Here is a 13407-nt window from a genome sequence, read left to right as displayed (position 1 = left end):
CTCCTGGGCTGCAGCGTGTCCACCACTGGTCTAAACAATCTCCTCTGATCACTCCTTGTCCATTTAGAATATGGCCCTTTAATTTATCTAAACACTCCACTCCACCCAATCGCAGAGAAATGCTTCAACGAAATAAATTAGAGACTTTACTGTCAAAATAATTATCTCTCTCAGGGAACTAGCAATTTAACATTAATCAACGCCAAATTATGGACAATTTTATGTTGCTTACCCAACTGTACATGTAACTCAATGGAAACGGTTTCAGAGTCAGTCACTCTAGCCAGCACAGAGGGTCATCACCTCAGAATGGGCCGATCTAATGAATAGTTCTTTATCCCACGGATTAGAATATAGAGAGTGCAGCAGCATATTTGTCTGGTACAACAGCATAGTGTTATGTTAACGAACAAGTCATCCAGAGGCCTGGGTGAATGATTCAGAGACATGGGGCTGGAATCTCCGCCCCACCACGCCACATTTCTGCTTCATCCCGCCAGAGGGATGCTCCGTTACGCCAGCCGGTCAGTGGGGTTTCCCATTGTAGAGCCCCATGATGGCGGGAAACCCCCGGGCTACTGGCAAAACGGAGCATCCCACCGACGGAGAATCCAGCCCCTGAAATCTTCAACTGTGGAATTTAAATTTTAATTAAATAAATATGGATGAAAAAAACTAGTCTCAGTCGTGGTAACCGTGTAACTATCCGCTTGTTGTAAAAAGGCATTTGGTTCACTGATATCCTTCAGGAAAGGAAATCTGCCGTCCTTACCCTGACTGGCCTACATGTGATACCAGACCCGCAGCAATATGAACATAGAACATACAGTGCAGAAGGAGGCTATTCAGCCCATCGAGTCTGCACCGACCCACTTAAGCCCTCACTTCCACCCAATCCCCTTAACCCAATAATTCTTCCTCACCTTTTCTGGTCACTAAGGGCAATTTATCATGGCCAATCCACCTAACCTGCACGTCTTTGGACTGTGGGAGGAAACCGGAGCACCCGGAGGAACCCACGCACACACGGGGAGGATGTGCAGACTCCGCACAGACAGTGACCCAGAGAGGAATCGAATCTGGGACCCAGGTGCTGTGAAGCAATTGTGCTGTCCACAATGCTACCGTGCTGCTATGGTTTGTTCTCAACTCCCCATGGAATGGCCTCGCAAGCCACTCAGCTGCATTCAAGAAGTTGGTTCACCAGGTCTCCTCAAGGGCAATTAAGGATGGGCAACAAATGCTGGCCTTGGTGGTGATGCACACATGCCATGGATAGGTAAAAAACAGGAGCACCAGAAACTTTGACTATTAGTGGTTCCAATGTAATAAAAGCAAAATGCTGCAGATGCGGGAAATCGGAAATAAAAACAGAAAATGCTGGGACGTCTAGCAGCATCTGTGGAGAGAGAAACAGAGTTAACGTTTCGAGTCCATCTGGTTCCAATGGGTTGGTTTGTTTTTTATGAGAGGCAATGGTACAAAGGGAAGGAAGGGAGATCTTCCCATATATTATTGATCAGTCTGTGCATGGAAAAGCTTCCTACATCTTATTTGGTCATTGTTTAGGGCCTAGGCAACTGAAGGTGCGGCCATGCGGTTAAAATTGAGGATGCCTGAGAGGTTAAAATCAGAGGAGCACGGATATCTCAGTGGGTTTGTGGAGCTGGGGGAGATTAAAGAGGTAGGGCCATGGAGGGACTTAAAAACAAGGATGAGAATTTTTTAATTAACTAGGGAAGCAAAAAAGGACAATTATTAAAAACACACACAGAACAATCATAAAGATGGGCCGGAATTCTCTGTCCTTTCTCAAAGACGGGATTTGCTGGTCCTGCTGCATTAATTGGGAGTTTTGGCTGAGTGTCAAATTCCCCTTTCCTCCTAGCAGCGGTAGCAGAACGCACTGGGATCGGAGAATCCTGGGTATGGTGTAACTGGGTTTAGGGAGAAGAAAAGTATTGGGAATAAAAGGATGGTGGGAAAGCAGAGTCGGTAGAGAGAGAGAAACAGTGATAAAAACAGTAAGGCAACAAGCCTCGGAAAACATCAGGGGTCTTCACAAAAGAAGCAATGGGGGATATGGGAGAGGGGAAAAAATGACTATGTTCCTGGAAATAATTGCTGTTGGGCTTAGATCATCTGAGGCAATGGAATTGCAAAATAAGTTGGGAAACAATGTCACAATGACTTGGTTCTACACTGCTGTCTATTGTGAGAAGCAAGTGTCACTTATTGAATAAACCAGGCATTGTCCAGGAATGCGACACAGGAAGATGGCAGGAAATGGACACAGTCACAATAGGGGTTAGCGCAATTGCTTCACAGCTCCAGGGTCCCAGGTTCGATTCTCGGCTTGGGTCACTGTCTGTGCGGAGTCTGCACGTTCTCCCCGTGTGTGCGTGGGTTTCCTCCGGGTGCTCCGGTTTCCTCCCACAGTCCAAAGATGTGCAGGTTAGGTGGATTGGCCATGCTAAATTGCCCATGGTGTTCAAAATTGCCCTTAGTGTTGGGTGGGGTTGCTGGGTTATGGGGATAGGGTGGAGATGTGGGCTTGGATATGGTGCTCTTTCAAAGAGCCGGTGCAGACTCGATGGGCCGAATGGCCTCCTTCTGCACTGTAAATTCTATGATTCTATGATTATGGAGGGACGGATATATAAACCACCACCTTTTTTTTCTCCTGCCTGCTCCACTCCACGACGTATCCGAGTAGAATACCGTGTACATCCCACGCTGCCACCTCGTACCACCATATTATCAAGGACGATCCATTGTAGAAGTAACTCACATTCCTTGGTGGTGCACTCGGAGCTATGGCAGAAAGCGAGAGTAAGATGCAACCTCAACAAAACTTTGTAACAGCGTACGACATTCACCATTAGGCAGTTAGTTCGGTATCTGACACCAAGCTCTAATACTTCTCTGTTTCTCACACTACTTTCTCTGCTGTGATTCGACACCAGATCAGAAAAGGTGGCACCCCGTAAATCCACTAACCCCGATACCAGAATTGATGCGCATCGCTACCCACCCACCCCATACACCAGTCAAACTAATGCACTGCAGTACCTAGGTATTGACCCAAGGGCATGGTTGGTATGCCCCCTTAAGGTCCCTGCTACAGACATGGCTCCAGATCTATAATGTAAACACACAGGCCTCTATGGTGCCACAATACACAAATGGCATAGTTCTGAAACCATAGTTCGGATACTGGCACTGATACACCCATTTGACATACCCCAACACTGACACCTGGTCAACACTTTGCATTGAAATCACCAACATGGGGACTTCCGATGGCGGCCATGGAGGAGTAGGTCGCACATTTGATAGCTCCCGCCTGTAAAGGACTTTTGGACCTTTTCCCCCCCCGGTCGTTTCCGGATTTTATGGGATAAATCGGTGAAGAGTGAGACAGTGAGGAGAAATCCCCCTCCAGTGTATGGAGAATTGAATCAGAAGTGGCCGTGTGAGAAGACAGAGTCCTATAAGGGTGACGCAAGCAGAGCTGGTAACACAGGACAGCGTGGCGGGGCAGCAGGGCTGGGGGAGATGACACAGTGGTCGACGGAGCAGCTGGTGAAGTTTTTGGAGGATTGCTGGATCCGATTAAGGCTTCGATTGATCAAGTGGTTCAGAATCAGGAAACCCACGGAGAGCGATCCAGGAGGTGGAACAAAAGTTGTCCGAGCACGAGGCGTACATAACCGTGCTGGAAAACAAGGTGGGGATGATGAACGACCGCCATAAAAGAATGCAGGAGAAGCTGGAGGACCTGGAGAATAGGTCCAGGAGGCAGAATCTTAGAATTTTCAGCCTCCCTGAAGGCAGTGAGGGATCGGATGTGAGGGCTTATGTGACGGACATTTTGGAGAAGTTGATGGGGGCTGGGGCATTCCCTCGGCCCCTGGAATTGGACAGAGCGCACAGAGCCCTCGGGTTAACAAGTCCATCTGGAACTGCCTGGAAACAAATGATACGGAGGAGGTCTCTGCAGCGACAGTCTGGGAAGCTTTGAAGGCAGTAGTCAGAGGAGAATTAATCTCTATACGGGCCCACAGAGAAAAGATGGAATGGGCTGAGAGAGATAGGCTAGTTGGGGAGATACCCCAGGTGGACAGGAGATACTCTGAGGTCCTGGACACGGGGCTACTGAGGGAGTGGCGGAGGTTACAGGCGGAGTTTGGGCTGTTGACCACAGAGAAAGCAGTGGATCAGTTGAGGAAGGCAAGGAGGGCGATCTATGAGTACGGGGAAAAGGCAAGCAGAATGTTGGCGCACCAGCTCAGGAAAAGAGAGGCGGCTAGGGAGATAGGTAAAGCAAAGAGAAGAGACGGTAATACTGTCATGGACCTAGCGGGGGTAAACAAGGTGTTTAAGGACTTCTAGTTAATTATATGAGTTGGAACCCCCGGCTGGGGTGGAGGGGATGCGACAGTTTTTGGATCAGTTGAGGTTCCCGAGGATGGAGGAGGACCTCGTGGAAGGGCTGGGACGGCTACCCGGTTGAATTCTAGAAGAGGTTTTCAGAGACATTGAGCCCACTGCTGGTGAGGACATTTAACGAAGCAAGAGAGAAGGGAGTCCTCCCCCCCAACAATGTCGCAGGCCTCGATTTCATTGATCCTGAAACGGGAGAAGGATCTGGAGCAATGCGGGTCATACAGGCCGATTTCTCTACTGAATGTAGATGCCAAACTGCTGGCTAAGATACTGGCCACAAGGATAGAGGACTGTGTCCCGGGGGTGATAGGGGAAGACCGGACGGGATTTGTTAAGGGCAGGCAACTCAAGGCCAATGTTCGAAGGCTCCTAAATGTTATTATGATGCACTCAGAAGGAGGGGAGATGGAGGTGGTGGTAGTGATGGATGCGGAGAAGGCTTTTGATTGGGTGGAGTAGAACTACCTGTGGGAGGCGCTGGGAAGTTTTAGGTTTGGTGAGGGCTTTATTGACTCGGTTGCTCTATCAGGCACCAGTAGTGAGTGTGCGTACGAACCTGCTGAGGTCGGGGTATTTTAAACTACACCAAGGGACAAGGCAAGGATGCCCCCTCTCCCCGTTACTGTTTGCTCTGGCCATAGAGACATTGCCCATGGCGTTAAGAACCTCTAGGAACTGGAAAGGGCTGGTTTGGGGCGGGGGGGGGGGGGGGGGGGGGGGGTGCACCGGGTCTCGCTCTAGGCAGATGACCTGCTCTTGTACATTTTGGACCCGCTGGAGGGGATGGGGGAAGTAATGGGAATCTTGGGGGAATTGGCAATTTTCCGGGGTATAAATTGAACATGGGGAAAAGCGCAATGTTTGCGATCGAGGCAAGAGGACAGGAGACGAGACTGGGAGAGCTGCCGCTTAGAATGGTAGGGAAGAGCTTTCGATATCTGGGAATCCAGGTGGCCCGGGAATGGGAGGTACTGCACAAGTTAAACCTATCCCGATTGGTAGAACAAATGGAAGGAGACTTTAAGAGATGGGACATGCTCCCGCTATCACTGGCGGGGAGGGTGCAGACCGTGAAAATGACGGCCCTCCCCAGATTTTTGTTTGTCTTTCAGTGCCTCCCCACCTTCATCCCTCAGGCCTTTTTCAAGCGGGTGAATAAGATGATTTCGGGCTTTGGGTGGGCGGGTAAAACCCCGCGAGTGAAGAGTGTTGCTGGAGCGCAGTCGGGGGGAGGGTGGGTTGGCACTGTCAAACTTCTGCAATTAATACTGGGCTGTTAATATAGCCATGATTAGGAAGTGGGGAGTGGGGGAGGGGTTGGCATGGGAGCGGATGGAGGCGGCGCCATGTAATGACACCAGTCTGGGAGCATTGGTAACGGCACCTCTGCAGTTCTCGCCGGCCCGATACTCCACAAGTCCGGTGGTAGTGGCGGCTCTGAGGACCTGGGGGCAATGGAGGAGATATGAGAGTGGAGGGAGCATCGATTTGGACCCTGATTTATAGTAACCACAGGTTTGTACCGGGTAGGCTAGATGGCGGGTTCTGGAGTTGGCAGAGGGCAGGAATTAGAAGGATGGGGGATCTATTTATAGACGGGAGCTTTCCCAGCTTGAAAGTTTTGGAGGATAAATTTAAATTGCCAGCAGGGAATGGTTTTAGGTATTTGCAGGTGCGAGACTTCCTGAGAAAACAGGTGCTGGCCTGACCGCTGCTGCCGCCACGGGGGATATAGGATCGAGTAGTCTCCAGTACCTGGGTGGGAGAGGGGAAGGTATCGGATATTTACCAGGAGCTTTCGGAGGCGGAGGGAACTCCGGTGGAGGAGCTTAAGGGCAAGTGGGAGAAGAGATAGAGGTGGGTCTATGGGCGGATGCCCTAAGCAGGGTTAATGCCTCCTCATCATGTGCCAGGCTTAGCCTGATACAATTTAAGGTAGCCCACCGGGCACACATGATGAGTGGCTAGGATGAGTAAGTTCTTCGGGGTAAAGGATAGGTGTGCGAGGTGTGCAGGAAGTCCAGCAAATCTGTTTTGGCATGCCCGAAACCTCGAGGGTTTAGGCAGGATTTTGCGAAGGCAATGTTCACGGTGCTAAAAACACGGGTGGTGCCGAGTCCGGAGGTAGCGATCTTTGGAGTGTCGGTAGATCCGGGAGTTCAGGGGGCGAAAGAGGCCGACGTCTTGGCCTTTGCCTCCCTGGTAGCCCGGAGACAGATCTGGGTAATGTGGAGAGACTCGAAGCCCCCGAGTGTCGAGACCTGGGTTACTGATATGGCTGGGTTTCTCAGTCTCGAGAAAATAAAGTTCGCCTTGAGAGGGTTAATGTTAGGGTTCACCCGGAGGTCAGCCGTTTGTCGACTTTTTCAGGGAAAATTAAAATGTCAGCAGATGCAGTATTCCAGGGAGGGGGATTGTTGTTGTACGGTTGAGGTGCGTGAAGACTGGGCTGGGGGGGGAATGTTTATTTTACCATGTTGATATCATTGTTTATGTTACTGTTACAAAAATTTTCAAATACCTCAATAAAAAATTTTTTTTTTCTTAAATCTCAACGTATTCCCCCCCCCCCCCCCCCCCCCCATGGGGTTCACACTCTATTGGTTCAACCCACCATCCATTCCAAATTTCAGAATGGAAATTCCATGCTTTCCAGCCCTGTCCATTGCCATAGACAAATGTGTGGGCTCCACAGCTTTCATCCCACAATTTTTCCCCGGATATAGGTCTATAGTTTCCTGATAATTATCTCCTGATACTTCCACAGTTAGAATCATAGTAAAAAAGTACAGAATTCAAGTGAAGAAGGCCTTTCACCCCATTGAATTTGTGCTGGATCTTTCCTAGAGAAATCCATCTCGACTTTGGCTGTTCCCTGAAATGGTTTTCCCCTTCAAATATTTATCCAATTTCCTTCTGAAGACTTGAATTGATTTTTTTATCCTCCAGCTCAACAGGCAGTCCAAATCCAAACCATTTCTCATGTAAAATAGGTTTACATCATGTCACCTAACTTTTTGTCAGTCACCTTAAACCTGAGGTGAGCTGGCAAGGTGGATACAGAACTGGCTAGGTCATAGAAGGCAGAGAGTAGCAATGGAAGGATGCTTTTCTAATTGGAGGGCTGTGACCAGTGGTGTTCCACAGGGATCAGTGCTGGGACCTTTGCTCTTTGTAGTATATATAAATGATTTGGAGGGAAATGTAACTGGTCTGATTAGTAAGTTTGCAGACGACACAAAGGTTGGTTGAATTGCGGATAGCGCTGAGGACTGTCAGAGGATACAGCAGGATTTAGATTGTCTGGAGACTTGGGCGGAGAGATGGCAGATGGAGTTTAATCCGGACAAATGTGAGGGAATGCATTTTGGAAGGTCTAATGCAGGTAGGGAATATACAGTGAATGGTAGAACCCTCAAGAGTATTGAAAGTCAGAGATCTAGGAGTACAGGTCCACAGGTCATTGAAAGGGGCAATACAGGTGGAGAAGGTAGTCAAGAAGGCATACGGCATGCTTGCCTTCATTGGCCGGGGCACTGAGTATAAGAATTGGCAAGTCATGTTGCAGCTGTATAGAACCTTAGTTAGGCCACACTTGGAGTATAGTGTTCAATTCTGGTCGCCACACTACCAGAAGGATATGGAGGCTTTAGAGAGGGTGCAGAAGAGATTTACCAGAATGTTGCCTGGTATGGAGGGCATTCGCTATGAGGAGCGGTTGAATAAACTCGGTTTGTTCTCACTGGAACGACGGAGGTTGAGGGGCGACCTGATAGAGGTCTACAAAATTATGAGGGGCATAGACAGTGGATAGTCAGAAGCTTTTCCCCAGGGTAGAGGGGCCAATTACTCGGGGGCATAGGTTTAAGGTGAGAGGGGCAAGGTTTAGAGTAGATGTACAAGGCAAGTTTTTTACACAGAGGGTAGTGGGTGCCTGGAACTCGCTACCGGAGGAGGTGGTGGAAGCAGGGACGATAGTGACATTTAAGGGGCAGCTTGACAAATACATGAATAGGATGGGAATAGAGGGAAATGGACCCAGGAAGTGTAGAACATTGTAGTTTAGTCGGGCAGCATGGTCGGCACGGGCTTGGAGGGCCGAAGGGCCTGTTCCTGTGCTGTACGTTTCGTTTTTCTTTGTTTGTTCTTGTATCTTTTGGTTATAGCCATTTATTTTAAACCCCTCTATCAATTCTCCTTTTAAGATGTCTTATAGGCAAATCTTTGCAATCTGAGCCATTTTTTAAAAATTCTTTGATTGGATGTGGACATCGCTGTCAAGGCCAGCATTTGCTGCTCATCCCTAATTGTCCCTGAACTGAGACCAGTTTTCTAGGTCAATGTACCCTTGGGTAGGAGACTTCAATGTCTATCACCAAAAGTGGCTCAGTAGAACCACTACTATCTGAGCTGGCCGAGTCCCAAAGGGCATAGCTGCTAAACTAGGTCTTCAGCAGGCGGTGAGGGAGTCAATAAGAAGGAAAAACCTACTAGACCCTCATCCTCACCAATCTATTTGCAGCAGATGCATTTATCCATGACAGTATCGTTAGGAGTGGCCACCGCACAATCCTTGTGGAGACAAAGTCCCATCTTCACATTGAGGATATCCTCCATCGTGTTGTGTGGCACTATCATCGTGCTAAATGAGAGTGTCGAACAGACCTAGCAACCCAAACCTGGGCATCCATGAGGTGCTGTGGGCCATCAGCAGCAGCAGAATTATATATAATTACAATCTGTAGCCTCATGGACCAGCATGTTCCCCACTGCACCATTACCACCAAGCTGTGAGATCTACTCTTGGCGAGCATGCCAGGAGCAGCACGAGGCATACCAAAAAATTAGGTGTCAACCTGGTGAAGCAACAACACAGGACTACTTGTGTAAGCAAGTACTTGCGCAAACAAGATAAACAGCAAGTAATAGACAGTGTTATGGGCCAGGGTTTAGAGAACCCCAAAGTGTATCATGGAGTTCACCTGACCCACAACTTTTAATAGATTGTGGTATGGGGAGCACATGGCCCACTCTACAGGTGTGGTACAGCAGAAGTGGAAAAGTATTTTTTAAAGCAAAATAATGTTTATTCTCTGAACTCAAGTTAACCTTTTCAGAACATAATTTTAAAGGGTTAAGTCTGTATGGATGTTGTTTGATTGGAACAGCATTTCCCACATCTACATCATGTATAGCCATTTTAGTACTTTACAATTTATCTCCACAAACTTGCCCATGTGATATCAATAACTCTTTCAGGTCAGTTTGTTTTTCCTCTGGAAGGTAACTTTACAATTTATCCCAATTTTTAAGAACATCCTCGTTTTCAAATTTAATTTGAGGTATGTCAAATTCACAGTCATCTGGATTTGGTTTGTCACTTTGAGTTAGAATCATTAAAACCTCCTTTTTCTCTCCTTCCCTTTCAAAGTACCTTTTAAGCATATTCGCATGACACTCGGTGAGTCTTCCTTCTATCTGGTGTTTTTACCACATAATTCACCTCACTTAATTTCCTTTCAATCTGATGAGGTCCACGAAACCTAGCTTTTAAAGGTTCCCCTACCACTGGTAACAATACTAAAATTTTATCACCACTGGCAAAACTACGAACTCTGGATTTCTTGTCCTCTACCCGTTTCATCACATTTTGTGCAACTTTTAAATGTTGTCTAGTCAATTCACCTGCTCTATTTAATCGTTCCCTAAAATTTGACACGTAATCCAATAATGTAATTTCCAATTTCTCACTCACCAATTTGTCCTTCATCAATTTAAGTGGTCCTCTTACCTCATGACCAAAAATTAGTTCAAAAGGATGAAATTTGGTTGACTCATTAGGTGCATCCCTAATTGCAAACAGTACAAATGGAATTCCTTTATCCCAATCCTCTGGATAATCTTGACAATAAGCCCTCAACATTGTCCTTAATGTCTGATGCCACCTTTCTAACACTCGCTGCGATTCTGGATGGTACGCAGTTGATTTAAATTGTTTTATTCCAAAGCTATCCATAACTTCTTTGAATAACCTTGAAATAAAATTTGATCCTTGATCCGATTGTATTTCTGTGGGTAGTCCATATTTAGTAAAGAATATCAGTAACTCCTCCACAATCTTTTTAGCTGTAATATTACGTACCGGAATGGCCCCTGGAAACCCAGTAGACATATCCATTATAGTCAAAAGATATTGATTCCCACTTTTCGTTTTAGGAAGCGGTCCTATGCAATCAATTAGGACACTTGTAAAACGTCCCTCAAATGCTGGAATGGGTATTAAGGGTGCTGGTTTTATCCCTGCTTGAGGCTTCCCTACCACTTGACATGTGTGACATGATTGACAAAATTTAACTACATCGTCATGTAGTCCAGGCCAATAAAAATGTTTCTGGATTTTAGCTTGAGTTTTCCTTATTCCCAAATGACCTCCCACTGGTACCTCATGTACAACTTGCAACACCTCCTTTCTGTACACTACCGGCAACACTACTTGATGAACTTCTGCCCACTTTTCATCTGCCTGCATATTCTCATCTGCCTATACATTCCATTTTCTCATCAAGACATTACTTTTACGGTAATAACACTCTGGTATACACGCAGATTTCTCTTCCGTGTATGCTTTCTGATACATCCGTTTTATTTCTCCATCTTTGTGTTGTAACTCCGCCAATTTTCCTGATAAAAATATCCGCCTCATCCTCCACCTGTTTTTGTTCTTTTTCAATCGTCTGATCAAAAATCGTTTCTGATAATTGCACTTCAACTTCATCTTCACTCCTTGATTTCTCCTCTTGGCTTAACCTGTGACTTTGCGACCTTGTTACTATACAATCCGGAAAAATCCCAGGATATTCGTCCTTCAACACTTCAGTTGTCTGATTTTCCACTGTCTTATCAACCGCAGTAGGCATCTCTTCCACCTGCGCTCCAGCTATATCATTACCCAAGATAAACTGTATCCCTGGACAAGATAGTTTCTCTACTACTCGTACTACCACTTCACCACTCTTCACTGGACTTTCCAACCTTACCTTATATAATGGAACACTACTCCTCTCACCTTGAATTCCACATATTATCACCTTTTCTGGCAACATTCTTCCCAGGCTACATAACTTCTCAGCTCTTATCATTAAAGATTGACTTGCTCCCGTATCTCTTAAAATTGTGACTTATTTACCTGCTCCTCCTGATACACATGAGTAAACTTTACCCACACAAGTAAATTCTTTAAAGAGATCTGGCACCTTCTTAGCAATCATGTCTTGATCAGGCTGTACAATCTTTTGCACCTCCTTCGCTTAACTTTGGCTTTCCTTTCCCACTTTAACAAAACCCACTGTCTTATCCTGTTTTACCACATCAGCCTTCCCAGTGCTTTTCTTCAACCACCAACACTGTGACTTTACATGGCCTAGTTTATTACAGAGAAAACATTTGAAATTTTTCACTTCTTTTCCACCCTCCTGGATTTCTTTTTTAATCTGAGGTACACTCTCCTTATTATCTCCCATCAGATCACTTTTACCTTTACCACTTGAGTATTCCTCATGTCCCCAGTTTTGATCCCTCACAGGCTAAAACTGATGTTGGAAACCAAGCATTGATTTATGAACTAATTCATAATCATCTGCCATTTCTGCTGCTAACCTCGCAGTTTTAACCCTCTGCTCTTCCACATGAGTTCTCGTTACATCAGGAATTGAATTTTTAAACTCCTCCAAAAGTATAATTTCTCTGAGAGCTTCATATGTTTGGTCTATTTTCAAAGCTCTTATCCACCTATCAAAATTACTCTGCTTGATCCTTTCAAACTACATGTATGTTTGACCAAATTCTCAAATGATATGAAAAAAGCTTCTACCTCCTTCTCGTCAAACCTTGGCAATGCTTGGACATATTTAAATAGATTCCCACAAAGCCTTTGACTATGACGCTCTTTCTCACTATCCTCATCACTATCCACCAACTGCACGTTTCTCTTTACGTCTGCCAATTTTAACTGACTGTCATGTTTCATGGCCATTTTCTGAAGTTCAAACTCTCTCTGTTTATCTTTTTCCATGATCTGTATCTCCCTTTCTCTTTCTTTTTGTTCTGCTCGTGTTATTCTTTCTGTTTTCCTTTCTTCTCTCTCTTTTTCTTCTCTCTCCTTCTCTCTCTCTTTATTTTTCCTCTCTCTCTCTTTGGTTTTCCTCTCTCTCTCTTTCGTATTCAAGCTGCTTTAATTCTTTCTCATGTTCCATTTGCTTAATTTGTAACTGAATTTTTGCCATTTCCAATGAGTCAAACTGTATCTCAGGCAACTTTAAATGCTTAGCCACCGCCATAATTACCTCATTTTTTCCGCATTGTGTCGGGTAATATTAACTGCAAAGTTTTTGCCAAATCTAACAGTCTGCTTTTAGTCTCTGTCCGTAAGGTACTGCGTGTGAGCGTCTCCGCCCCCCAAAACTTCAGAGCCTCTGAAAGAGCCATTGTCCACAACACAGTCCCGACTTAAACTGAAATACCACACCTGAAAAGCAACCACAATATGCTCACCCCTCACTGTCTTTAAGTTCAGTAAGCCAATCCAATAGATAGACTTTTATCCTGGACGAGCCCCCAATTTGTTATGAGCCAGGGTTTAGAGAACCCCAAAGTGTATCATAGAGTTCACCTGACCCACAACTTTTAATACATTGTGGTATGGGGAGCACACGGCCCACTCTGCAGGTGTGGTACAGCAGAAATGGAAACGTTTTTTTTTAAAGCAAAATAATGTTTATTCTATGAACTCAAGTTAACCTTTTTACAACATACAGTGAACATCTTCGCAACCATCAATTCAAATGCAACCCCCAAAGAATACAACATTAAGTAATCCTTAATAACTTCCCAAACAACATCCAGAAGACAAAAGAAACACCTTTTCACAGAAGTCACTACTGAGAACATTTATAATTCTTA

The 13407-nt window shown here is 45.8% G+C and overlaps 1 protein-coding gene across 2 annotated transcripts in view; it reads right to left on the bottom strand.

Annotated features, from left to right (window-relative positions):
* The window catches only part of tyro3 (TYRO3 protein tyrosine kinase), a 535899-nt gene that overhangs the window by 55936 nt on the left and 466556 nt on the right, over positions 1 to 13407 (bottom strand). The window contains exon 8 of one of the 2 annotated variants that reach the window (XM_072486187.1): positions 2669 to 2814. In XM_072486187.1, coding sequence (XP_072342288.1) covers positions 2669 to 2814 — 146 coding nt within the window. The remainder of the gene's footprint in view (positions 1 to 2668; positions 2815 to 13407) is intronic. The other variant, XM_072486188.1, reaches the window with a different exon arrangement.

Source organism: Scyliorhinus torazame, chromosome 2 (genome assembly GCF_047496885.1).
Source record: "Scyliorhinus torazame isolate Kashiwa2021f chromosome 2, sScyTor2.1, whole genome shotgun sequence".
Taxonomy (NCBI): Eukaryota; Metazoa; Chordata; class Chondrichthyes; order Carcharhiniformes; family Scyliorhinidae; genus Scyliorhinus; species Scyliorhinus torazame.
Note: the sequence above shows the minus strand (reverse complement) of the source record. Positions and strands in the feature narration are given on the sequence as shown.